The 27587-nt window shown below is 46.5% G+C and overlaps 1 protein-coding gene across 1 annotated transcript; it reads right to left on the minus strand.

Moving 5' to 3' along the window:
* Positions 1-1854: 1854 nt before the first annotated feature.
* Positions 1855-26006, minus strand: LOC114050384 (maturin). Its single transcript, XM_027872007.1, has 3 exons — positions 25417-26006; positions 10535-10657; positions 1855-2120 (listed from the first exon to the last, which is right to left on the minus strand). Exons 1-3 carry the CDS (start codon positions 25576-25578, stop codon positions 2010-2012), a joined length of 396 nt encoding a protein of 131 aa, XP_027727808.1. The 5' UTR covers positions 25579-26006; the 3' UTR covers positions 1855-2009.
* Positions 26007-27587: the final 1581 nt, after the last annotated feature.

Here is a 27587-nt window from a genome sequence, read left to right on the forward strand (position 1 = left end):
ATTACGCAAAACCCAATAAGCACTGAAGCTTATACATATACACATTTGTATGTGTGTATATATATATATGTGCACACATCTATATATATATATATATATTTTTTTTTAATTCAAGATTTTGGCCACATAGCAAACATACTTTGGAAGCTTCCAGAATGCACAACATGTGGCCATACTGACCCACCAACCCATGCATGCTCAAGCATTCTCCCACCCCCTGAAACTGACCACTGAGCCCCATCTTGGGCTATGGAAGCATTCCCCATCCTGAGTCATCCAAAGTGCCAATTGAGGGAAGGGGATGAGAACACACACCCTGAATGGATCCTGCTGTCCAAAGGCTCTCTCCAAATGTTTGTGGAATGAACGATAACGCGGCAGTGGGTGCTTCTGGGAGTTATCTATGAGGTTCTGGTGCCTCAGTCACCAAATTTTAGTGAGCCTAATCTTGTATGAAAGGACTGAGATTCCACATCACGTCAAAAATTGGCTCAAATCAGACACTTAGAAGCATCTGATTCTTTAAAAGTCTAGTAGATTATGGAATGGGATCCTTGCCTCCTTATTTTCTCTAAAGACTAAAAGGCAGATGGGGAAAGTGATGAAGGATTCCATCATGTGTTTTTTGTTTTTTTTTAATTCTGACCACAGTAGAGTTGACTCCCCTAACAAATGTACATATGGCTTCAAGGTTGACCTGACACTTGGCATTCTGAATGACATCAGGATATTAACAAGTTGTCAACTCACTAGAAAAGCAGCAAGTTGAAAGTTTCATCTCTTATATGATATTTTAGAAACACTTTTACAAAATCACCCAATGTTGCTCGTTGATTTTTTTTTTGTCTATTCCAAAGTTGCTTTGGACTTGAGATGCATTGGAAGGGAGGGAGGTCACCAAGTCCTAGACCTGGAGGCAGCCTGGTGCAGCAGAAAGGACAAGGGGTTTGGAGGCAGGGGGCTCCTTTCAAATTCCAGTTCTGGTACTTACCACCTTGGGCAAGTCACTACCCTGCCCTAGGCCTCAGTTTTCTCATTTGTAAAATGAGAGAGTTAGACCAAGGCTCCTTTTAGATCTATGATCTTTGAATCAAGGAGACCCACATTCAAATCTGGCCTCTAATAGTTACTCTCTGTGTGACCCTGGTTTGGTCATTGCAAACAACTCTCTGAGGCTCATCTTCTGAGTTCTAAATGGTGGCATGATCCTTCACATACTGTCATTTAGACTTGGGAAGTTTTCAATGTTATAGAATATACTTGTAATGATTTGCCTGGCTATTCAGGTAAGAATGTCTAACATATCCCAGCCAACCTCCCAATAGAAAGTGAGTTCCCTGAGAGCAGGGATGGTGTCATTTAAAAATATCTGGATAACAGACTCACATACAGTAGGCGCTTAATAAATGTTGAAGTGAGATTTTTAAAAAACCTTTATCAGAGGTCTGTATTTATCTCCTACTCCTCCTGCACCAATCTGAGGAATTCCCATCCCTTTTGCATTTAACAAACTATGTAGTGATATCAAAACACCTGCTTTAGAAGCAAGATCGCTCTCTAACTAGCAGTGAAAAGGTCATAAAATCAATGAAAAAATGTAGCTGACTTCTACCTCCCACATGGCTCTCCCTTGGCCAGATCCAGACCTAACACATTCCTCAAACTAAACATTCAAGTCAGTGGATGTGAATCCTTTCCCATGAACAAAAGAGAAAATGAAGCTGGCTACAAAAACAGATTCTAGATTCAAAATGGCACAAGGCAACCAAGACGACCCCCCGACACCTGCTGGGAGCAGAAGGGGCAGGGGGTGGGGGGAGTCAGGCCACCCCACAGCAAAGCTTATCACAGATATTTCATGGTGGTTAGAATTCTATTTCATTTTAATTCGGATGCTGGGAGTCAGACCTCCTGTGGTGATGAGTGAATGCAAAATGCAAACACAGGAGCCCATGACCCCACCTGGCACCAAGAAGTTAACATCTGTCCTGCTCACAACCCTCCAAAGTTTACTGCTGACTGATGCCCATCTGTTGGTGGTCGGCTTCCGGCTCCTCCTCTTCCACGTCGGCGCTGTATTCCTCGAATGCGTCATCATCTACATCTGGGAGCCCCAGCAACTGTTTGTAAAGGGCAGAAGAAGTTTCAGTGAGTGAGATGCCAGTGAACTTCAGGAAGGAAGCCTGTGAAAAGGCAACTGGTCTTAATCAAACAACAGGGTACAGAATTCATTTAAATGGCCCTGGATAAGGAGCAGCTAGGTGGCACAGTGGATAGAGCACCGGTCTTGGAGTCAGGAGGACCTGAGTTCAAACCCAGCCTCAAACACTTAACACTTACTAGCCGTGTGACCCTGGACAAGTCACTTAACCCTGATCGCCTTGCCAAAAAAAACGGCCTTTGATAAAGCCCACTGGCATTTTCCATTGGAGGTCACAAGCCCCTGAGTTTAACTCCAGCCATTGACATGTTAACTGTATGATCACGGGCAATTGATGGAACTCCTCTGATCCTCACTGTCTTCCTCTGCAAAACGGGGGTGGGATGGCCTCTCCATATTTGTTCCTGTTTTCTAATATACTTGGCATGTCAGTCTTTCTAGGGGATGGGTGGCCAGAAGACAGAAGCCTTCACTCTGAGGCCTAGAGATTATCTAGCTTTTAAATGTTAAAATACGACATAGCATCACAGACAGAGACTGTGCTCAAGACATTTAAAAGATTCCATGGAAAGTCTAAAAAATTATGGATGGTATTCATCAGCTGTACAGAGCAAGAAGGAGGTGCGCTGCTTAAAATCCATCAACTACACTGGACATACGTTATTCTACTTCTCTGGATCTGTACTCAATTCACCAAAGCATCTTGACCATAGGGACGGTCTCTTTGCATTCAGGGTAAGTAAGCAGCCTAAAACCCTCAGATGACCAGCATGGGATACAGGGGGAGGTGGGGGAGGAAGTAGGACATTGCCATGCATAGGGGATACTGGGACACCAGTACAAAGTCACTGTGAGAGAAGCTGAGGAGGGGAGGGGAGGGAGAAAGAGGAATAAAGGAGTGCATCCCTACTTGCCATCTGGTAGCTTCCAATTTTTTTAAAAAGAATATTTTATTTTTTCCAGTTACATGTAAAAAACAATTTTCAATATTTTTTTTATTTTGAGTTGCAAATTCTTCCTTCCCCTCCCTTCTCCCTGAGATATTAAGCAATTTGATATAGATTATACATGTGTAATCATGCAAAACATATTTCCATATTAGTCATGTTGTGAAGTAGTTTCCTATTTTAATTTATTCTGCTTGCTAACTAAATGCTATGCTCTGTTGTTTCTAGTTGCTAAAGGACGGCAAGTACAGTCAACACCCACTAAATTTGGCATCCTGGGGCAAAACCCCATTTACCCCACCCTAGTTACAGCTAGCTCTGACTTGTGCCTAGCACAGTGCCCAGCATGAAACCGAGGCTTAATAAATACTTGCTGAATTGTATTAGTCAACACAGCTGTCTTCAAGGCCAGATTTTTCATTTGTTTCCTTGAAGTGAAAGGAAGGCTATTGGAATGAGAATGGAACAAATTTGGGCTAGGAGGATTTAGCCTGAGGGTGTGATAAGTGAATGGTAGCTGTGCTGGGTTTCAGATTTATAAATAACCAGTAGCAAGCAGGACCTCCAAGGCTGGAGCCAGTCAACAGCCAACCTGCTCTTTGTAGAGTCTGATGTGGGAACAACACTTTCTTTAGCTATGCCATTGCGGGGGAAATGGCATCCTTGGTGTTACCTCCTCTCTCTCTTCCTAAAGAGAAGCTAGTATGACCCCATGCTCAAGAAAATGAGAGATGCACTCGAAAAGAGTCCATTTACTCTGCAGCTCTGATCTGGCTTGCCTTGGTAGCTATTAGAATCAAGCCAAGACAGAATCTTCCACTAGGCATCATTGGTGGTCCTGGATACTGAGATTACCAAGGCCATGAGGGTGGGCTGCTCTGCGTTTCTCTTTCAGGCTTAGCATGATGCAGCAATTGTCACCAAAGAGAAAAAATGTCAGCCCCAGTAATGGCAGGGAGAGAGAGGAAGCCAAAGGGTGTTAACTCATTAACACTAGAGTATGTCTTTCGGAGAAAACCCCAACACAAGGGTTTTGTCTATTTATGAGCATCCCTGTTTTCCATGGTAGGTTTGGAAATTCCACTCATGGACATCTAGGAATTAGGGGTATTGCAGTGGGGGGTGGAGTTTCCCTTTAAGTAAAGGAAAAGGGAATGAATAGTATAAACACCTCATCTTTGGGTTACTTTCTGAGTCTCTGTGAACTGCTGCCTGGTTACCTAGCATGACAGAGACAAAAGTCTACTGATCAGAATTAAGCAGCTTGTGAAATAGAAGGCCTGACCCTCCCACCAAAATAAAGCCCCCAAACACCCTAATGTGAGATGCATTAACTCATGCAATTGACATAAGCTGTCACTGACAAAACTCAGCACATTTGCTGTGCTGCCTTAACCCCCTAAAATGAGGAGAGGATTCTGCTTTCTCTTCCTGATGATCTAATTCTGGTTGAGTAGGAATGATGGAGGATGGGCAGGCTGGCATGAATGGGCTGCAATCTGCTTCACTGCTCACGTCAGTGAGATCACAGATCCCTTGGTGATTTAGAGGAAAGAAAGTTCATAGGCTCTGAGAAGACTGAAAAGCATCAGGTCCTGTCGGTATGACTTTAAGTGTCTTAGCTAACTCTTGCCAAAAATACCTCCCCTGATTCTTCTCTCCCTTATCCCCCATATCTAATCGGTAGCCAAAGTCTTGTCAATTCAGTCTCCGCCATTTCTTCCACATCCATTCCTTTTTCTCCATTTATAAAGGTACCTCCCTGGCTCAGGCTTTCAGCAGACTCACCTAGACCATTCCAACAGCCTCCCAGTGGCCTCCTTACTTCTAGCCTCTCCCCTCTCTTACCCCTCTTGGGTTCCAACCCGCCTTTACGTGCATAGTCTACATTCCAGTCAACTGGCCACCTTGCTGTTTCCCACAGGTGACATTCTGTCTCCCACCCCCATCCCCCATTCTGTCTCCTACCTCCCACTCACCCCCATTCTGTCTCCCACCTCCCATCCCACATTCTATTTCCCACATGCTTTTGCACAGATTGTTACTCATTTGACACTCAAGGAAGTAAAATGACATATAGGAAGGATCACAGATCAAAAACTGGAAGGAACCTTGGAGGCCATCCCCCATGGAGGTTATCCTGAGTTCTTTTGACAGGTGAAAAAACTAAGGATGATTTGCCCAAGGCCCCACAGGTCCTTGCATTCACACTAAGGTCCTGCATTCTTTCCATTTGACCAGATGGAAGAAAGTGCTTCAGAAACATTAAAGACACAGAAGGGGAGTACATGTTATGAGGGTGGGTTGAGTCACGTCTCCAGCACCGGGACCACTGTCTCCAGGTCAGAGGCCCTTTGGAAGTGGAGGAGCTCGCTGGCTGGCTCCATAACTGACCGTGTGAGCTTTAGCAAGCCACCTTCTATCTTCAGGCCTCAGCTTCCCCATCCATCGATTGGGATAGTAATAACTAAATGAACCTACATTGTAGAGTTTCTGTAAGGCAAGTTTCCTCACCTGTAAAACAAGGGGGTTTGTCCACACTGAGAAAGGAGGAGCCTGTAGGAGTGTGGAGGTGCCACAGAATCATACTGGTACCAGAAGGAACCGTGACTACGCAGAACACAGAGAAATACTGGAAGAGTCACATGGAGTAACTCAGAGCAAAGAAAACAGCCAAGCAAGCTACAGCCTGACTAGGATAATAATAATAACAAGTAACACTTACATAGTGCTTGCTATGCACCAGGCACTGTGCTCAGCCCTTCACAATTATTATCTCTTTTGATCCTCAGCAACCGTGGCAGGGAGGTGCTATTATTATTTTCTCCATTTTACAGATGCCTTCCAAGGCACATGGAAGTTGTGTGACTTGCCCAGGGTCACACAGCTAATCAGTATCTGGAACTGGATTTGAACTCAGGCCTTCCTGACTCTAAGCTCAATGCTCTATTCACTGTGCCGCCTAACAGGATATAAATTATGTTCTGAGTAATAGTGAGAAAAATGTCCAGAGACCCAGGCACCCACATACAAGGCACAGGGCAAGGCACACCCTAAAACTCAAAATAAATAACAATAGTTAGCATTTATAGGGCGCTTTAAATAACATTTTTAAATAGTGTTTGTTCTGTGTTACATTTCTAAACTGGTATTTGGTTAATTTTTAAGTTTCTAGTTTCCTTGCTAAATAAAAATAATAATTCAATCAATATATTCCTTTAAAAAAATTTGATAAAATTCCCTGTTGTGCATACAAGAATGAAATGTGCTGCACTAACCTTTGTGCAGCAGAAAAAAAAAGTCAAGAAGTGACATGGAAACAAAATGGTTACTTTGTATCTACTCTGCAGACACTCTGTGGACATATTGTCTTCCCCCAGTAGAATATAAGCTCCTTGAGGGCAGGAATTGTTCCATTTTGGGGGTTTTCAGTAATAATAATAACAACAGCCTGGCACTTAGTTGCTGCTTAACAAATGTTTCCCAAATTAAGTCATTTTGTTTCTCTGGGTCTCAGTTTCTGTCTTGAACAAGAATCTTCTTTCTCTAAAACATACCCAACAAATAGTGATGGAGACCTGCAACGAGGAGGCCCCGCCTCCTCCCCCCTACCAGGGCAGCCCGGGTCTAAGTGTTAGGGTTTGCTCTCCCTTGCTTCCTCATCCACAGGATGGCCCTTGGAATACTTCAAGCTATCATGCTCCTCTCCCCCTGCCCCACACCTTTGCTTTCTCCCTTCTCCAGGCTAAATACCTCCAGTTTCTTCAAGGCCTTTCATAATAATCTCTAGTCCCCTCCTCTGGATGTATGCCAATCTAACAATGTCCTTCCAAAACTTTGGTGCCTGAACTGAACGCAACACTGTTGCTATTGAGGAAGAGCACCATGACAGCATCCCCTCCCTTGTTCTGGGTACCATGCCTCTCATTGTCTAGCCTAAGATGATGGGAGCATTTCTTGACTGACTCATATTGAGCTTGTGGTCCACTAAAACCTCTTTTCTACACTCTTTACTCTTTACTACACACTCTTTTCTAGCCACACCTGTACTTAAGTCATTCATTTCCCCCCCCCCCCCTTTGTTTTTATCTTATTCAATTTAATCCGTTGTTCTAGCCAGTTAAGATCTTCTTGGATCCTGGCTCTCTTAAGGGTAGAGATCTATGGCACTCCACTCGAGATCCTCTCTCTATTCTTAAATTATAGGATCATAGAATCAGAGATCTGGAGTTGGAACACAAACCACCCCATGTAGTCAGCCCTCCAAAGTTCCTCTGTAATACTGATGCCCAAGAGAAAACCTCACTGGGGGCTACCTGGAAGGGTCTGAGTCCACTGACCTTGCTTTCGTGAGCAACCAAGGTGGTGTGGCCCCACCCATGGACAAGAGGCCTTTAAAGACATCCTTTCTGTTGACAATCCATAGAAGGAGATGACAAAGAAAAGAGTCCTAAGTGGGGAGGGATGCTTAGGGAGCATCTTTGGATTGATAAATAGGACATGCTTGTACACTGTTTTAGGCATGTTTCCTTTCTGCTATCACCTATTTCAGGCTCCCTAATTCACTCAAGTGGCCTGGGTTATATGGATGACACTTTACAAACTGTTTTCCCACCTCCTTCTAAAGTCTATTGTGGAGGAGGGGGACAAAGGTATTCCCAAGTCCTGCCCCCTTGTTCATATCTTCCCACCCCCTTCTCTTTCCCCACTTTCTACTCACAAAATGTCAAGGGAACACAAACAACCCCACATCGTCAACTCTATAAAGTTCTCCCACAAAACACACACACACACACACACACACACACACAGACACACAAAACCTCACAAAGGGGTCTATCCAGGGGGGTCTGTACCCATTGAATGTGCTTTGTATAGCACCTAAGGTAGTGAACCATGGGCAGGAGGTCTTTAAAGGCAGTCCACAGAGAAAGAAGACAAATAGTCATCCTCACTGGAGAGGGAAGTCTCTGACTACTTGAGGCATGCTTTCCCCCCTGCCTGGCCCCACTCCTATGGCAGCAGAAGCTGTGGCCTTATCCCAGGGCCGACTTCCTTCCCCTTCAGCAGCTCACTCATGGTATCCTGGTGTGCCTTGCATTCCCACCCACCCATGAGCAGTCACACCCCAGGTGAGCCCATCACCCCTTCCCATCCCATCTCCACTCCCCCATGCCATTCATGTCCTGGGTTCAAAAATAACTAGTTGAAGGTCTAGGAAAAATAAAGAATGGATCCAGAAAATCAGGAAGTTAAGTTTATCCCCTTTCCATCAGAGCCTCAAACAGCTTTCTTTTCAGTCCTGGGCACTCAGTAATTTTCTGCAGCATCAATCTTTCCTATTTGGCTGGAGCAGAGGAAGGCAGGAGAGAAAGAAAGAGAAAGAAAAACTTTGGGTTGGAAAGTTTCTCTGTTCAAAGGGATACACACACATACACACAGTACCTGCCTTACTGATGAACCCCAAGTCCAGCTCAAGCATTCCTCTGAATGCCAGATTTTTGACAATAAGTTTCTTTTCAGGATGAAAACATGCAAATCCAACATAACTCTCAGGACGGAATGCACAGGGGAGGAACGAGCACAGGGAGGTGGGGCAGGGAACAGACACTTCCAAGTCAATGCTGAACACAGTTCTGGAATGCACAAAGTCACTTTTCCTTGCAGGCTCCCCAGCTCCTCCTAGACAGCTGCATGAATTGATCAAATTTCCCAAAACTTGAAGGCAAAGGATGCCATGTTTTACTCTCCTGGCAACCTTGTGGGGTTTGTCTATGTGCCTCTTAAACAATATATGTTACTGCTTGAAAAGCATCTTTGTATTGATTAGTGGGCCAAAAGCTCCTGGGGATCAGCGATTGGTTCATGCTTTGTTTCAAGGACAGTGCCCAGTGCCCAGCACAGAGGGGGTGAGGCTTAATACATGCTGGGACTGGAATGACCTCGAATGAAGTAAGCAGAATCAAGACAATAAAAGATATGTGGCCACAACAAGAGAAAGTCAAAGAATAGTCAAAGAAAGGCAAACTTGGAAGAATTGAAATAACTATACTGAGTGCCAAAGAAGAGATAATACAACATTCTTTCCTCCTGGTAGCAGAGGGCTAGGGGTCTACAGGGACAGAATGCTGCATACATTGTCAGACACAGTTGCTCAACTGGTTGTTTTTGATTCACTTGTTTCAATTCTGGTATGGGTAGGGGCAGGGGAGAGGATAGTATACATGGACATTACTATGATATAAAAACAAAAGGTATTGATAGGAATTGTTAAAAAATGAGAATATATCTAGCTGTTTATCACTTTGTTACATCAAAAACTATACCAGAGAAAAGGAAGGAAGGAAAAGGAGAGAAAGGAGAAAAGGAGGAGAAGGAGGGATGAAAAAAGGACAGAGGGAGGGAAGGAATGAGAAGGGAAGGAGGCGGAGAAACAGGAAAGGAATGAAAGCTAGAAAAAGTATAATTTGGAAGAAGGACAATGTTTCAGATGGACAGGCTGAAAGCTTCACCCACAGAACTCAGACAATCCTTCTTTATTCACGTTTATAACACTCCTAGTCATCCAATCTAGGGCACGTCCTCACTCTCGAGGCTCACAGCCCTTTAAACACATCATGTGCACTAACCCTTTAGACATTCCTGCCACCAGAGTCAGACCGAGAGGGGGGCAGGGGGAGCTCAGCTGAGGACCTGCAGACTGCAGACGTCCTACAGTGAGAGCCACAGTGCCAGACACAGGACAATTCCGTGAAGCAAGGAATGAGAGGCATTGATGTTTCCACATCACGGACAGACTCGTGAAACCTGAAGAAGCAACACTGAATCTGTGTCTTTGACATAAAACATTTAAACAAAAATAGTGGTGATATCGGGAGGGAGAGGAGGATGGGCTTTCAGAATCTTGGTAGTTGTTGGGAAACATCTGGATTGAGAAAAAAAGGGTGTAGGGAATCGATTCTAAATGGAAGGAAATCTCTCTCCTCCATAAATATAAAAGGCTACTTCCATTTAGACTTCAGGAAAAAGTCGGTCCCCAAATCCAGGGTGCAACAAAAAGGACCAGAGCTCAGTAAATATTAAGGGCTTACATAGACTGGGTCCAAAAAGTATTTGGCCAGTGTGCTATTAATCATCCACCAAAGGATCCATTTCCCTTCCCCTATAACTGGGATTCCTGATTCAATGAGCATAGTACTTGAAATAATCAGCCTCATTTCAACAACCAGCTGTTTCAGAAGAATTCTTTCCCACCCCCAATAAACTCCCAGTCTCCCATAACACCCAGTGCTATCTTAAGGCCAGAGAGCCAACAAAACAGTAACAATTAGTCAGCCTGGCTTTTGCCTGCTCTCCCCACACCCTCCCTGGATTCCCAACATGCTTATCAAAGAACCCTTCTTTTAGAAGCCAAGCGAGCACCTACAGGTCTGAAAGACTTGAAGACTTTTTCCAACACTTCATGGAGGGTCTTCTTGCCACAAGAGGAGATGTAATCCTGTGCCAGCTGCAGGAAAGGCAAACAGTCTTCACTCTCGCTCCAGACGTGCTGAGCCCCCACCGGAGGAGGAAAGGGAAAAAAACAAACAAACACACTCATCATTAGAGCTACTGGAACACAGAGAAAGTCACTTGCTTTTCTTTCTTCTTTAAAAATTCTCATAGCTCAAAGCAGGCTTCTATATCACAGCAGAGTACAGTATGCAAGGGAACAGCTATTGAACAAGAAAAACATCTTACAGAGATCCTGAGATTACCCCTCAAATCCGATTTTAGCCAATAGACCCACTCTTTTCTTCCACAGCAGCTGGATCAGATCTGCTAACAGGTAGCAAGGCTCTGAGTTTTAAGCACCTGTCTTCAGTTCCGTTACATTGTTCGACCTTATGGTCCTGGTGTCAGGAAGGATGGGCAGAGAAGAAGTCAGGGGTCTAGATGAATCAGCTCCTGGGTGACTAGAGAGCCTCTAGCCCCTAACCTGGCCTGTCCTCATTGACTCTTCCCATAATAGTTCCATGGAGCTAAGGGGGTGAGGGGGAAGGGGAAAGATCAACTTATATAAAAATGATCTTATCCTGTTATTAAAGGCACAGATGAGTGGCAGCTCCCTTGATCAGGTAAGCTCTTAGGGAGTAGGGACCATCTTGATTTTCAGTTTGCATCTTGAGCACTTTGGCACAGAGTAAACACTGAATCAAAGCTTTTCCATTCCTAAGCAAAGGCATTCAGGTTGGTTGGTCTTTACTTTAAAAAAAAATGCTTGCGAGGAAAGGGAGAGGGGCAGGAAGAGAGGTCATTTTCCTCTGTTCATGCCACAGTGCCATGGAAAGAATGCTCCACTGGGGGTCAGAGGGCCTGAGTTTGAATCCCTATTAAGCCACCTACTACCTTTGTGACCTTAGGCTAGCCACTTCAGCTCCCTGGGCCTCAGTTTCCTCATCTGTGAAACAAGGGATAGGATTAGGTCCCTTCCAGCTCTAGTTTATGTTCTATCCCAAATGTCCTCATTTTACAGAAAGGGAAACTGAGGCCCAGGGAGCTACAGTGACTTGCCTAAATTAACACAGGTAGGTCAGAGGTGGGATACTGATCTGGAATCAACAATAGTAACATCATTATCATCATCATCATCATCATCAACCCCCACGTTACCAGAGCTCTGAAAGTTTTATAAATAGCTCTTCTCATAACCACCCTGGGACGCTGATACTGAAATTATTATCCCCATTCTTACACAGGGGAAGACAGGGGCTCAGTGGGGTTAAGTTGGCTTGCCACGGCCACACGTGTCTGAGTCAGGATTTGAAACTGGGAATTGCTCTCCCCCACCACCACCACCCTATTCTTCCCCACCCATGGCCCCCAGATGTCCGGTTCGGTATCTTTCCCACTAGCAACAAGTAACATGTGCTAAGGCTATCAGTATTAGCATATTTTTTAAGGACAGCAAAGTCTTTTCCATATGAGGCTATCCATTTCAGCACATTTTTTAAGTACAAGGCAAGCCTTCCCCTATGTGTTCAAGCATCTAGAGTATGCTCCTAGAAGGGGCTGGACCTTTCTAAATTCAGAAACCCTGCTCTTCGTATCTGCACCAGGGAGGGGCATCAGCCTGTGCCCAAGAGCATGGGCAGGACGTTGGGTCAGGGCCAAGAACAGCTTTTGGGAAAGGTCTGAGGAAACCGATCAGCCTGGGGTGGAGGTGGGAGGAAGTGTGTGTGCGTGTGTGTGTGCATGTGTGTGTGCATGTGTGTGTGTGTGTGTGTGTGTAAGACTCTGAGGCACTGTGAACACATGCAGAGAATGGAAGGAAGGAAAGGGGAATGGTGCCTGGGGAAAATCTGTTTCCCAAGCACCAAGCACTCTTTCCTTCTTCTATTAATAAGATGGGTCGGGATGCAGCATTATGAAGCCACATTGGCATCACAGAACCTCAGTGGTGAAAGGGATGTCAGGAGCTGTCTCATCCAAGCCATTCCCCAAAAGAACCCTCGTCCCCATCCAGGAGGCCAACCAGCAGCCAACCAACCTTTGCTTGAATATCCCCAATGAGAGGAAACCAACTCCCCCAGAGGAGTCGCCCATTGCACTCTGGGCTGGCTCTCACGGTCAGAAAGGCCTTCGGGCCGTCAAGTCTCAGTTTGCTTCCTTGCAGTTTCTTCCCCTTCCTGCTGGTTCTGCCGCTCCGAGCCCTCTGGGCCCCACAAGAACAAGTTTCATCCCTCCTATACCGGACAGCCTTGAGTTTTCTCTTTTCCAGACCAGGAAAGACTTAGGTTCAAATGCCAGTGTGTCCTTGGTGGGAAAAGGACTCACATGTACAAAAATATTTATAGCAGCTCTTTTTGTGGAGGCAAAGAATTAGAAATTGAGGGGATGCCCATCAGTTGGGGAATGGTTAAACAAGTAATGGAATACTATTCTGCTAGAAGAAATGATCAACAGGCTGACTTCAGAAAAACCTGGAAAGACTTGTATGGTCTGATGCTGAGTGAAGTGGGCAGAACCAGGAGAAGGCTATACACAGTAATAGCCACGTTGTGTGATGACTAATATTGATAGACTTAACCCTTCTCAGCAATGCAAGGATCTAAGACATCTCCAAAGGTATCATGATGGAAAATGCCATCCACATCCAAAGAAAGAACTATGGAGTTTGAATGCAGATCGAAGCATACTATTTGCTATTTTTTTTCTTCTGTTTTGCTTTGTTTCCTTTTTTTTTATGGTTCCTCTCATTGGTTCTAATTCTTCCTTACATGACTAATGTGAAAATATGTTTAATAGGAATGTATATGAATAGCCTATATCAGATTGCGCACTGTCTTGGGGAGGGTGTGGAGAGAAAGGTAGAAAAATTTAAAACTCAAAAACCTATGGAAGTGATTGCTGATAAATCAAAATAAATTAATTTTTAAAAAAAGGGAGAGCTCAAGACTGGCTTTTCCTCTTGGTTGCCATAAAGAATGTCTAGGAATTTTGTGCTGTATTAGAAAGAAGACTAGACTGGGAATCCAGACTGCTGGATTTGGAGTCATAAAGACCTGAGTACAAATCCTGCCCCTGCATAATAATTACCTGTATGCCCTTGGGCAAGTTACTTCATCTCAAAGCTTTGCTTTTCTCATCTGCAAAATGGGGATGAGAATATTCTCGCTTACTACCCCAAGCAAAGGTATTACAAGGGAAGAGATTTCTAAACTCTAAAGCCTTTAGAAATGCATTTATTATCACAACACAGGCTAGTGCCCTTAGGATCTCCATGTCATTTCTCTCCCAGATATTCACCGAAGGACTTCTCAGGGCTGGAGCTGCTCCCTGACACAGCTCAATGCTGGGCACCAACAAGCACTTCAATACATACTTAGAAAACAACAATTAAGTACCTACTGTCTGCACGGCTTGAGGGGACACAACAGCTAAGACTGTTGGCCCAGATCCAGGCTCCAGCATCTAAGAGACTCTGGAAGACCCCAGCAAAGGCAGCTATTATAGAGAACTGAAAGGAAGAATGCTTTTGAGAGGCCAAAAAGCAAAGGAGTCTGGGAGATCCAAAGGAGATGGCCAGAACTGACCAGAGGTGTCAGGGAGCTTTCCTGTTACACTGAATTATTTATTTATTTGTTTGTTTTTACTTTTTTTTATTTTTTAGGCAATTGGGGTTAAGTGACTTGCCCAGGGTCACACAGCTAGTAAGTACACTGAATTTTTAAAAAGTAACCCTTTGTGTGAAATTGACAAACACCAATAATGAAGCCCTTCTCCCACTGGTGAGTCTCCTCCAGGAGAGCCTCCATTCAGGGGGGTTGGCCCAGGCCAGGCATGCTCCGTGCTCCATCTCCCGTCAGGCCGTGCTCCTGACTCTTCAGCCCTCACCTCTACCCCCTCCCCTTTCAGCCCCTTTTAGGTGTTGTCTCCCCCCATCAGAACAGAAGCTGCAGGAGGCCAGGGAATGACTGTCTTTACTTCTCCTGGCATCCCTGGCCCTTTTAGCACAGTGCCTGGCAAACACTCTTCCCTGCTCTCCATTTCCCTATACAAAGAGGACCATGTATGAAACCATACATCTCCATTACATATGGCTTTTAAAAGTAGATTTAAACGGTAACAAGCCAGTTCCAAAATAGCCCTGCCTCTATTCTCCACTGTGTAGTTTATTTTAAATGACTGATTGAAGATCTTTTCTTTCTTTCCTTCATTTTTTGGCATTACTGTAACTATCTCAGGAACCTGCCTCCCTTCCCCCATGAAAAACAAATCTCCACATTAGCTGAAAATATATGTCCAATTCCAGTTTTCTATCCCAACTATTTATAAAAAGTAACATACAATAAAGGGCAGCCAGGTGGTACAGTGGATAGAGTGCCGGGTCTGGAGTCAGGAAGACTCATCTTCCCAAGTTCAGATCTGGCCTCAGACACTTCCTAGCCATGTGACCCTGGGAATGTCTCTTCACCCTGTTTGCCTCAGTTTCCTCATCTGTCAAATGAGCTAGAGAAGGAAATGGCAAACCACTCCTCTGCCAAGAAAACCCCAAATGGGGTCACAGAGTCAAACACAACTGAAATGACTGAGCAACGATAAATGGTCTCAGCATTAGCCCATTTTGAAATTCATCCCAGGCAGGGAATTCACACTTGCACATTTCAAACAATGAGCCTACTCTGCCCAGGTGTGCAGCCGCTGGATGACTCCTGACATCCACATTCTTGTCCAATGAGGTTCTAGCAAGGATGAAATTCTGCTGTAATCAAGGCCCACCTAGCACCAACTCATTCCATTGTCCATTTTCAAAAACTCAAGTATCTACTTTTCAGATCTGTCTGAAATGCATTTTTCTTTGCTGAGGAGCATTTTATAACCTGAAAGCCCCAAATCTTGCATTATTTAGCACTGGCTCAGATCTGGCACATGAGGAAAAAAAGTTTGCAAATTATTCATTGGTAACACATAAAAATAAGTAGCAGATGGCAATAAATAGGTATCTTAATCAGTATGTAGCAAGGTCTACATCAAGGTTGGCTAGTAATGAATGGATAGATTGGCTGAGGGTCCTAGGACCACAGAACCAGGGCAGGAAGGGACCTGAAGGGCATCGAGTGCAACTCCCTTATTTTACAGGCAAAGACACAGAAAATTAAATGACTTGCCCACACAGGAGCACCATCTTCTGCATGAAGCCTTTTCCAATCTCCCCAAATGCAGGTGTTCTCCCTCTGAAACTACCTTGTTTTTAACTGCTCTGTAAATATTTTTATATGTTCACTTTTTATATTTATTTTGTACATAATTATACGTGTGCCTGCTGTTTTGTTCCACTAGAACATACGCTTCTTATGTTGTACCCCAGTGCCTGGCACATAGTAGGCATACAATAAATGCTTGTTGAGGGGTTGCCTGATTGCCCAAGTTCCCGCTGTGGTTAGTGGCAGAGATAGGACTCAATTCCTTACTCCAAAGCTCGCCCCACCTGAAGTCTGATAGGGGCTTACACCTGCCTTTGCCGGGAAGGAAGGAAAATTATACTTATACATACACCCGCCACCTGATGACAAGAATGGTGACTAAAGATTACAGGCTGCTCCACAAACAGGGTCCTCCCCCAGAGGAGATCACGCTTTGGAAATTAAATAAATGAATGGCCCGGCTCACAGACTTCCAGAAGAACATGGGGGAATGTGCTCGCTCCAAACAGCGGGGAAAGCCTTCCACAGTCAGCTCTGTGCTTAGGAAGGAGGCCCACAATATCACAGCTTCATACCTAGCCCATGCAATGAAAAGCTGATGCAACAGAACCCACTCCCACTCGGGGAGCTCACTCCCACTCAGACAACCAGCTGGGAATTTCCCAGGGGCAGAAAGCTCAGGAAAACCACATTCTCCACTAGACCACCGCCAGCAATATTTGTAGTCAGTCCATTTATTTATGGGGGCTGTGGTGATTTCTTTTTTTCCCCCAAGGGATCCTAGGATCATTAGTCAATCAGCAAACATTGATTAATGCACCTACTGTGTGCCAGGCACTGTGCCAGGTGGTGGGGATTCAAGGACAACAATGAGACAGCTAACTTTGGAGCTACCTGGTCCAATCTCCCCATTGGACAGAAGGGGAAAGGGATGCAAAACACCGCTCAGGGTTAGAGGTAACACATGACAGACTGGAGATTCAAGCCCGAAGCTCTCAGACTCCCAGTGCGGGGCTCCTGCCATCGTACCGTGCTCTTTCCTTTACTTAGAGCTGAAAGATTGATCCTCTAAGCCAAGCCCAGGCAAGAAGCATTTATTAAGCACCTTCTGTTGCAAAGAACAGAGAATCCCTAGGTGGCAGAATGGATAGACCACCGGGCTTGGGAGTCAGGAAGACTCCTCTTCCTAGCCATGTGATCCTGGCCAAGTCACTTCACCCTGTTGACCTCAGTTTCCTCATCTGTCAAATGAGCTGGAGAAGGAAATGCCAAACCACTCTAGTATCTCCGCCAAGAAAACCCCAAGTGGGGTCACAGAGAGTCAGACATGACTGAAAAACAACAAAAAGTTGCAAGGAACACAGCGGGGAGGTCCTGGGGATTAAACACCAAGCCAGGCTATGTCTCAGAGGAATTAATAAGCCCTAAGGCCAACCACTTCATTTTAACCAATGAGCATTTATTATATACCTACTAGATGCCACTTACATTCTATAAGATAAGGAAACTGAGGCCCAGAAGTAAAATGACTCGTCCAGGGTCACAGAAGAAGGATCTGAACTGAGAGCCTATGACTCTAAACTCAATGTGCTCTCACTGGTCCTGCAGCCACATGCTGTTTGCCTGCACCTTCTGAAACACCACAGCCAGGATCACATCTTTACTGATGTTTTTTATTCAAGTTAATTGTTTTTTCAGTTTCAAATTCTTGCCCTTCCCCTTCCCCCTATCACCTCTTTGGAGCTGGAAGGGCCCTCAGCAGCCTCCTGTCCAAGCCCCTCACTTTACAGCTAAGGCTGAGAGAAGTCGAGCCACACAGGTAGTAAGGGAGGGAGTCAGGATTTGAACCCAGCTCCTTGGACAACGGCCATTTCCTCCTCCTACTGCCAGGCATTCTTAACCTTTTTCTTTTATGGATGCCTTTGCTGGACTGATGCAACTGTGGGGTCCTTCTCACAATCGAGTTTTTAAGTGCATCAAATAAAATCCACAGGATTACAAAGGAAGCCAATTATACTGAACTGTAGTCATCAAAATATTTTTTAAAACAAGTTTTCTGGGGGAGTTGTAACAGGACTGTGACAGAATTTAGTAGAACAGGATTTAGAGGTCTAACTAACATTCTCTATTCACAACAAATAAATATTACCCCCAGATCAATAAATCTGTCTCTTTCTCCCCTTCCCTTCTCCCCTTTCCTTTCCCTCCTTTCTCTGCCTTTGTATGTGTGTGTGTGTGTGTGTCTCACACACACATACACATGTAGATACACATTCAGTCATTTTAGTCATTCTCTTTCTCCCTTGACCCCAAATCCCCTCACTCATCACCTCATGATGGCCACAAAGTCAAGGTTAGTGGCACTTGGTGTGGGTACGGAAATTCAGTGTTAGCGGGACTCTGGCCAGACCATTCCATCCCTTGCCTGCCACAGTGAGTCATGCTGTCTATTTACAGAGACCTCCCACCTTTCCCATGGAGCAGAGGGAAGGGTTACCGGGTCTTTTCCACCCTCGGGGTAGAATCTTTGGTACAGGCTAATGACTAGAGAGCCAGGGGGCAGAGCCTCTCTGTCCTGGGACCAGATCCAACTTACGGTGAGTGCGAAAGAGAAACCCTTCACTACTTCCACCCTGTAAGGGAGTGACCATGAAGACCCTGTCACTGGGTGACAGGACCCCAGGTTAAGAACTTTTGAACTTGCTCCTCTCCCACTAAAAATCCTGACCTAGTTAGCCACAAAGCGTAAGGGCCTCTTGCCACAGATTTGTCTCAGGACCACAGACCAGTGTGTGGCACGTACTAAGTGTTTAGTAAACAGAGATAACCACTGGAATTGGAAGGGTCTTTAGAGAGCCAATCTGTTCATGCTACCCATGAAGAAACTAAGGCCTACTGTGCCAGCTAATCCAAACAATCATCTAGGCTGAACTGAAGAGTAAAGAGCTTAATTCCACCTTGGTTCTCAGGAATAGCAAACTTTTAGGTCTTCCCTTCTGGGGATGAATTCAAAGCACATCAGTACTGCTCGCCCTCAACCCACATCAGTGAAAGCATCCCATTATTATGGAAAATACATAGGATGTCAGTTGGAGATTGGAAGGGATCCCTCAAGTCCAACTCAGGCCTGAACATTTAAGAACCCCCTCTACCTCACACACACCAAGAGGCCTTGGCTTGGAGACATCCAGTGAAAGCAATCTCATGACCTCCAAAGGCTGCTCTACTCTCAGAGACCTTGGCCTCATAGAAGTATTTCCTGACGTCATCGGCCTAGTTGCATTTTTGCTTTTTTCCTACATCGCTCCCAGTTTGGCCTCTGGGGCCAAATATAACATTTACTTACATTTCTTCCTTTACCTAAGGACATCTAGCAGTATTCTCAAGGTTAAATGTCATTTGAATAGGTTACCTTTACTCTCCACCACTGACCTAAAGAGTAGGCAAATGCCTGGGATCATATCCAAATAGGGGTCAACTCAACAATTCAAGAATGTTCCCTCCAATAATGAAGATTACAATCCATCCATGCCTACCTATCCTGCACAACTCTTACCCATATCCTCCCCAAAATTCTTGCATTGCTCTACCCAATGAGCTGGAGGCATTCATCATGTTCTCCTGATATCTCAAGGGCGCTGGTGGATCCATTTGGATGGCCACCCATCACCCCTCACTCCTGCCATGTGACCACCCATCCTCCCTCTCTGTCTCAGATAATATCCTTTCCTCCTAGACCACAAATGATAAGATGGTGAAAGCCACGGGGCCCTCTGTTCTCAACATTTTTCCTTAACATCCCTACATCTTTCCTTAAATAGAATGCAAATGATTTGTAGCAATCCCTTCTGTATTTCAGTATTCCTTAAGGCTGAAATGGAACAAACATCTCAGTTCTTACACATTCTGGGATGGCTATAGAGAAAAGGTACTGGAATATGAGTGATACATGTCCTAGCTCTTTTTCCTTTCCTATACTGTTGAAGTCCCAGGACAGAGTTCAAGGCTTAAGTCAATTAGTGCTCTAGGGTTAAGAGTCACTTCTATTGTTCTCAAGCAGTACACACACACACACACACATACACACACACACCTGCCTGCCCATCTGGCATGTTGGCTGTTGCCAATAACACACTCATGGAGCCTGACAGAACCCTCAGTAGCTCAGGGTTGGCAGGGAAGGGAAGCTGGCTGGCACATCAGTGCCTACTGGCCACCCTCCTGCGGGGTCCTGTAGTAAACTCATCTCTCCCTGCACCAGAATGATGTCTCTAGAGTGGAAGGTGGGCCAGCCACTGTCACTGGAACTCTGCACTGACTAGGTGCCAAAAGATGAATCCTGGAAGGGCTCAAGCTGAAGGGAGGTAACACAAGGAGGGACACACGATGAACAGAAGCCAAGAGCTGACCTGTATTCTTTACTCATTCAGAGTCAAGGACACTGAGAGCTGGAAGGGCCAATCTCATGCATGAGTGAGAATCCCTCCCACAACACACTTTACAAGGGAGTTGTCATCATCCAGGTCATGCTCCCAACTAGGAGCACCCACTCCCTCCCAGGCAGTCCAGTCCACTTTGGAACTGGTAGAAAGCTCTTCCTGATATCAGGCCTAGATTTTGCTTTTCTGCATCTCCCACTCATAGTTCCTAGTTCCACCTTCCAAAGCCAAACAGACTAAGCCTAGTCTGCATTCTGGGGGACACTGCTTCAAAAAGACAGCTATCAAGTCTCCCCTAAGTCTTCTGTTCTCCAGGCTTAATGCCCCCAGTTCCTTCGACTGACTCCTCACATGGATATGATAGCAAGGCCACTCACCTCCTCGGGAGGCCCTCCAGCGTCGCAGTGTCCTTTCTTAAAATGTGCCCAGAACTGAACACAGCACTCCAGGGGTGCTTGGACCAGGGTAAGGTAGAGCAGACCTCTCACCTGCCCCATCCTACATACTACGCTCTTCTTATTGCAGTCTAAAGTCACATTAACTTTCTTGGCAGCCATATTCGGCAGATGTTTTTGTGGGAACTGCTGCCTAGCTATTTATACTTAGGAAGTTGATTTTTTGAGCCCAGAGGTAACACTTTGCATTTATTCTCATTCAACTTCATATAGTAAATACATATTTATTAACATAGAGGAGAAGACAAGCTAAAATAGATAAAAGGGATGGCTGGATGGATGAGTGGATAGGTGGATAGCTATACAGATAATAGACGGATGGACAGATGGATGGATATGGGCAGCTAGGTGGTGCAAAGTGCTGGGCCTGGAGTCAGGAAGACTCATCTTCCCAGGTTCAAATGTGGCCTCAGACACTTCCTAGCTGGGTGACCCTAAGTGTCACTTTACCCTGTTTGCCTCAGTTTCCTCATCTATAAAATGAGCTAGGGAAGGAAATGCCAAACCACTCTAGTATCTTTGCCAAGAAAACCCCAAATGGGGTCACAAAGAGTTGGACATGACCGAAAAAAGCCTGATGGGCAGATAGAGCACTTATTGAGTGCTTACTACATGCCAAGCACTCTGCTAGGCACTGGGTACACACATACAAGCAGAAAGAAAGATAGTTTCTGTCTTTAACAAGCTTATATTCTAAGAGGGAAGCCGATCCATAAATGGGAGCTGGAAAGTTGGGGGGAGGAGACAAGGACTGGAAGGAAAAGGGAACGTCCAGATTAGCCCAACAGAAGAGCTTACATAGTTCAATTAGAAAGAAACCAAGAGGAACCCCCAATATTTGGTTCTTGGTTAGTCTTGGGGAAGTTTCTACAGACACTTCTGTCTGTAGGTCAACAAGCATTTATTAAGTGCTTGCTGTATGCCAGGCCAGGCCAGGCCACAGCAAAGAGCTGAGAATACAAAGAAACACAAAATAACAGTCCAGTCTCTGTCTTCAAGGAACTTCCATCCCACTGTCTCATCAATTCTAGCTATTCCAAGAGAGGGTTACGTTTATTTCATTTTTCTGCTGCCAGTTAACAGATTTCACTGAAACAAGTTTTCTCAAGATTTATCTTCACCTTCTCAATTTAACCCCTTGTACTAGAGAGAGAAGAGTATAAGAACAAGCTGACAGTGAGATACAAGGAAATCCCCTGGAGAAAACAGTAATTTTTTTGTTGAAAGCAACCTGTAGAAACAACTTTGAGGACACTCCAGCCTACTAAATGATAACCTTTTCCACCTTCTTTCATTATTTGAATCATTACATTGTCAGGGCATAAAGAAAAACATTTTCCAGTTTAGTACATATGAAGTAACATTCAAAACTAGTCCTGTAAAATGTTATTTTTGTTTATTATTAGAAAGTATGATAATTTAGTCAGCTAATTAAAAGGTGCCTATTATGAAGTAAATTTGCTCAGTGCATATCTTCAGCATATAGCAATAAATAATATTCACAGTAGTAACAATTACATAGAACTTTAAGGTTGGCAAAATGTTTTATAAATATTATCTAATTTTATTCTCAAGCCTTAATAAATGCTTTTTTTTTTATTTATCCACCTCATTTGAGGAGTTAACATCCTCTTCCTAAACAGAGAAGCTTATAGTGTAGTCTGAGACGAGAGCACTGAGGCACCTCATTGGGACATGAATTAACTTAACTAAGGTTGAACCTAGGGTCCTGCAGTCAGTGTGCGTCAGAGGTGCCTTCATTTTAGAGATGAAGCAAGGAGGCCCAAAGAGGTGAAACTTGCCCATGAACACATAGATAGTATCAGGGCAGCACTTGAACTCAGGTCTTTCTGACTCCCCAGCATTTTGTGAACCTCCACCCAGTCTTCTTTCCAAAATACTATAAAATTCTAAACATTCTTTACAACAACCAAGGTTGTGGTTTGTCCTTCCTTCTCAAAGAGGACCATGACTTCAGGGAAGTGATGACGTGACTTGCAATTGAATTGGATTTGAGTAAGGGAGAGCTGTGCAAAGTCACTAGTCTTGTTTCTCCTCCAAAGCCATCTGGGTCCAGTGGGTGCAAATGGTTTCCTATGCCCAAGTGGTATAGTGGATTGGTGGCGGGGAGACTTGGAGTCAGAAGACCCGACACTGAATTCTGCCTCAGACCCAGAGCCCATATGACTCTGAGGAAATCATTTCAGCTCCTCTGGGCCTCAGTTTCCCCATCTGTAAAATGAAGGGGTTGGACCGAATGGCATCTGAGGTCCCTTCAGTGAGGAGAGAGAGGAGGTGACTTTGTCCAGGTTCACTCCATTTGTGTGTGTCAAAGACTAGAGTTGAACCATTCTGCTCAGTCCCATTTACCATGCTGCTTCTTAGAGAAGGCCTTCAATTCAACAGTACAAATGAGGTGTAAGGTTGTTGCTGTTCAGTCTGTGGGATTGTTGGTGACCCCATTTGGAGTTTTCTTGGCAAAAATACTGGAGTGGTTTGCTATTTCCTTCACCAGTTCATTTTACAGAGGAGGAAACTGAGGCAGACGGGGCTAAGTGACTTGACCAGGGTCACACAGCTAGTGAGTGTCTGAAGCCAGATCTGAATTCAGGAAGAGGAGTCTTCCTGACTCCAGGACCAGCACTCTATCCACTGTACCCCATAACTGACCCTAGGTTTAGGCTACTGTGTTTAAAGGCAGAGAGCAATCCCTGCTCATTAAGGCTTACTCTAATGGGAGTGGAGAGTGGAAATCCTGATACACAATGGTCATACAAGGAAGGCAATAGTAAGTGCATGCTAACGTCCAGGAAAAGTGTTAGCAGAAACATGGAGGGAAGGGTCAATTTTAGCAAGGAGTCAGGAAGGCTTCCTGGAGGCAGTGTTGTCTAAGCTGGGCCTGGAAGAATGGGAGGGCCTTGAACAGACCTGGCTAGAGAGTGTGGAGGAAGATCGTCAAAGGGGGGAGGGAATCTGTCCGGTTGAACTTGTGGGGGGTCTGAGGTCAGGGGACAGGGAGAAGAGAGTACAGGGTCTGAATCCCAGAGTTTTGTCCCGACCCACCGGAAAGCCTAAGGCTGTGCTGAACCTGGACTTGGGCTCCTCCAACTCCTCCGCCCCTGTCCTCGCCCCTTTGGAGCTCCTTCCCTAGCAAGGCGGCACTGCCCTGCACTCCACAGCTCGAAGCTTCCAGGACCACACAGCAGCCCGAGCAGCTGCAACTTGACATTGGGGGGTGTTTAGGTCTCTCGTTTTCAGGAGTCGTTGCCTGAAGGGGATCCTCTCTTTGCCTGCACTGGGCGAGCTCGGGCATCGTGGGGTATCCCTCCCTCCAATCTTATCCTCCCACCCCCTTCCCCATTCCGAGTGGGAGGAAAGGAGGAAGGGCTTTGCCGGGGGGGGGGGGGGGGCTCCTGCAGCTACAGACCCTAGTCCATCCGAACGCAGGGGGTGCCAAGATCTCCCTGGACTCCTCCCCCGAAGGGGAGGGGCAAGGGAGTGGGTTCCGGGCCCTGGTAACTGGAGACTTCCCAAGGATTCTGTGGCTAGGAAGCACGTTTCCAGTTTCCCCCTCCAACTCCTAAAGACGGTGGCCAAAAAGGGCTGCAGACCCCACCCTTCCAGGCAGTTACCCGTCAACGCACACACTCACACAAACCAGCACACAATCCGCTAGCCGCTCATAACAACACGGAAGCAAGGCGAGTGCTTTAGTATAGGCGCACCCAAGCTCTTCTTAGCGCGTGTGTGTGTGTGTGTGCGTGTGTGCGTGTGCGTGTGCGTGTGTGTGTGTGTGTGTGTGTGTGTGTGTGTGTGTGTGTGTGTGTGGTGTGGGTCTGTGGGAGCGCGTTTTTCAGGGAGGAGATTCCGCAGAAGGTCCAGGAGCCCAGGCACGGCTCTGGGAACCGAGGCTTTGTGCCCACTTCCAGGAGCAGGGAATCACCGTGGAGAGTTGGGGAGGGGTTTCACCCGGGTTTGGGAAAGCAGAGGAGTTGTGCAGTGTGCGAGAGGGGAGGGGGCGGAGAGGGAGCCTGATGCCAGCCGGAGCTGCGGGTGATAGAGGGGGAATCCAGACAAGGGGCGGGGAGTGACAGAGGGGCTGCCAGCCTAGGACCCGGCAGCCGCCTGGGCGGGGCCTCGGGAAAGAGATGGCCCCACGGGATGCTCTCACCCCAACCCCCCGGCTGGCTCTCTCGGGTTCCTGCGCAACTCTCCCGAATCCGGGCTGGGCCAGTCCGTAGGGTCTGGGGCGAAGCGCCACCTAGGATCCTCCCTAAGTGCGCTCAGGCCGCTGGGTCCGCCCCCCTGGAAGTCCGCAGCCCACCCCGAGGGCGGCATCCCCAAGCCTCCAAGCCCAAAAGGCCAATTCAGCCCCGACCCCTCCCCACCAAGCCCCTCCAGGCGGGCTGAGGCGCAGGGGAAAGGGGAAAGTCCACCTTCACGCTCACCCTCTCTCTCTCTCTCTCTCTCTCTGTCTCTCTCTCTGTCTCTCTGTCTCTCTCTGTCTCTCTCTCTCTCTCTGTCTCTCTGTCTCTCTCTCTCTGTCTCTCTCTGTCTCTGTCTCTGTCTCTCTCTGTCTCTGTCTCTGTCTCTCTCTCTCTCTCTCTCTCTCTCTCTCTCTCTCTCTCTGTGTCTCTCTCACACACACACAGACACACACACACCGTCCATCCTACCCCTCCCAGTCAACAGTCCGGGCCAAAGGCACCTCCCTCCCACGGCACTTACAAAATTGTCCCCGCAGCCGTTGTCCGGACACAGCACATAAAAGGAGACCCCCGGGTCGGCGTAGAAATCCATCCTCCTCTCCGTCTCCTCCGTGGCGATGAGGTCGAAGGGGGTGTTGGAACACCATTTGTCCGCAACGTCAGCCAGCTGCTGGAAATCCATACCGTCGGTCGCCGCCGCCTCGCTCCCCTCTCCACTGCCCTCCTCGCTCGCTCCTCTGTCTGTGGCTCCCTCGCTCTAGCTGGCCGGCCCTCTGGGCGCAGCTCTCGGCCTCTCCCCTCCACGAGCGCTGCGCTGCGCTGCGCTCAACTCAGCTCGGCTCGGCTCGGCTCAGCCCCTGCTCCCTCCGGTCTCCTGCCTCCCAATACGTCGGCGATGCCGCCCGGGGAATCCACGGGGCCAGGGGGCTCCTCGCGGACCTGCTTTAATGCCCAGCTCTCGCGCTCCGACTCCCTGGAGAACTCTTAGCGGGGACTGTTTACATGTTGTGGGTAAAAAGCAGGCGGCGGGCGGGCTGGGGGCGGGCTGCGGCGACGGACTCTGCCCCTCCTCCTCCTCCTCCTTCTTCCCCTCCTCTTCCTTCTCCCTCCCGCTCCACGGATAGTTGGGCTCGGCGGGCAGCGTGGCCAGCGGCTGGCTGGAGTGGGAGGGGGGAAGCGGGGGCGGACGCTGCACTAGCTCCACGGAGAGGACGGGACGCAATCGCCTCCCTCGGCTCCTCCTAGTCACCGAACAAAACCTTCCTGCCGCGCCTCCGGAGAGCGGAGCCTGCTCGGCCCGTGACGTCATAATGCTGGGGAGCCAATCGGCTAGGCTTGGAACGTTCGGAAAAGGCTACTTGGGTCCGGATAATCGAACCCGGTGATGTCACAATGGGAGCCCTTTTGGAGGGAGCTACACTACTCTCCCCCGTGCAAAGTGAACCTGCCAGACTGCCTTGGGTTTGTAGGCAGGGGTAATGTTTCGGTGGACCTAACCAGAAAGATCACAGGATTTCAAATACAAGCATTTTTTTTTTTTAACCTTAGAGAAAGGTACTGAGAAATGCACCTTGGGCAGGTAATTTTTGTTGTTGTTTAGTCATTTTTCAGCAGTGTCCGACTCTTCGTGACCTCTTTTGGGGTTTTCTTGGCAAAGATACTGGGTAGGTAATAGGACCAAAGCAGATAAGCGCTCTCGCTCTCTCTCTCTCTCTCTCCCCCTCCCCCCTCCCTCACTCCCTTCTTCAATTCAGTTCAACAATTTAACAAACATGTATTAAGCGTTCACTTTGTGCAAACCTCAGTGGTAGCTTCTTCTCATCTTAAGACTCAGAATTGGAAGGAACCCTATTAGAGGCCAGAGGCCAGCTGCCGAATTTTACAGATGAAGAAACTGAGGCCCAGAGAAGTTGTGACTTACTCAAGGCCCTACGGGTAGTTAAGTAGCAGAGGAACCTGGAACTCAGGTCCTCTGATTTCAAATCCAGTGTTTTGCCACTGTACTACATTACCTTTTTCCTCTCTCCCTCCCTCCCTTCCTTTTTTCCTTTCTTCAACTCTCGATCCTTCCTTCCATTTTCTTTCTCTATAATAAAACTCTATCCATGAGGAAGTGAATATCAGATTAATTTCAAACAATTCTCATATACCAGTACCCTTTCCTAGCACTGTGGTATAGTGGGGAAAACACCAGAAGAGGACTGGGTCACATATAGCCTTAGCTTTATTTCTACCTGTGTAAAATTGAACAAAGCTTTTTCCCTCTCTAGGCTTCAGTTTCCTCATCAGGACAGTGGGTTGGGCCACAGTTGCTAAGGTCCCTTTCAGTTGGAAAGTTCCAGGATCCTTTAAGGAAATGAAGGTCTACAGAATAAATATTTCACTTGAGAAAATAAAAGTGAACCCTTCTTCGAGAGCATGGAAATAGCAGATTCTTCCTATTGCCCAGGTACAGCTTAGTAACGTCTGGCCTGGAATGATTACCTTATAGCATTGTAAGCCAGAGAATACCATTTAAAACAAGAATGAAGTTCCAAGGGGTTTCTCTGTTGAAAGCCCACTGGAACATGCATTGCCCTAGGTACTAGTACCTTGCTGAGGATGATGAAAGTTCTCACCTTCAAGAAATCCATCCACTGTGCTTGACAGGTCTACTTGGATATTCTCTAAAAATCTCAAAGAGAACTCATC

This window comes from Vombatus ursinus, unplaced genomic scaffold, assembly GCF_900497805.2.
Source record: "Vombatus ursinus unplaced genomic scaffold, bare-nosed wombat genome assembly UNPS02014799.1, whole genome shotgun sequence".
Classification (NCBI taxonomy): domain Eukaryota; kingdom Metazoa; phylum Chordata; class Mammalia; order Diprotodontia; family Vombatidae; genus Vombatus; species Vombatus ursinus.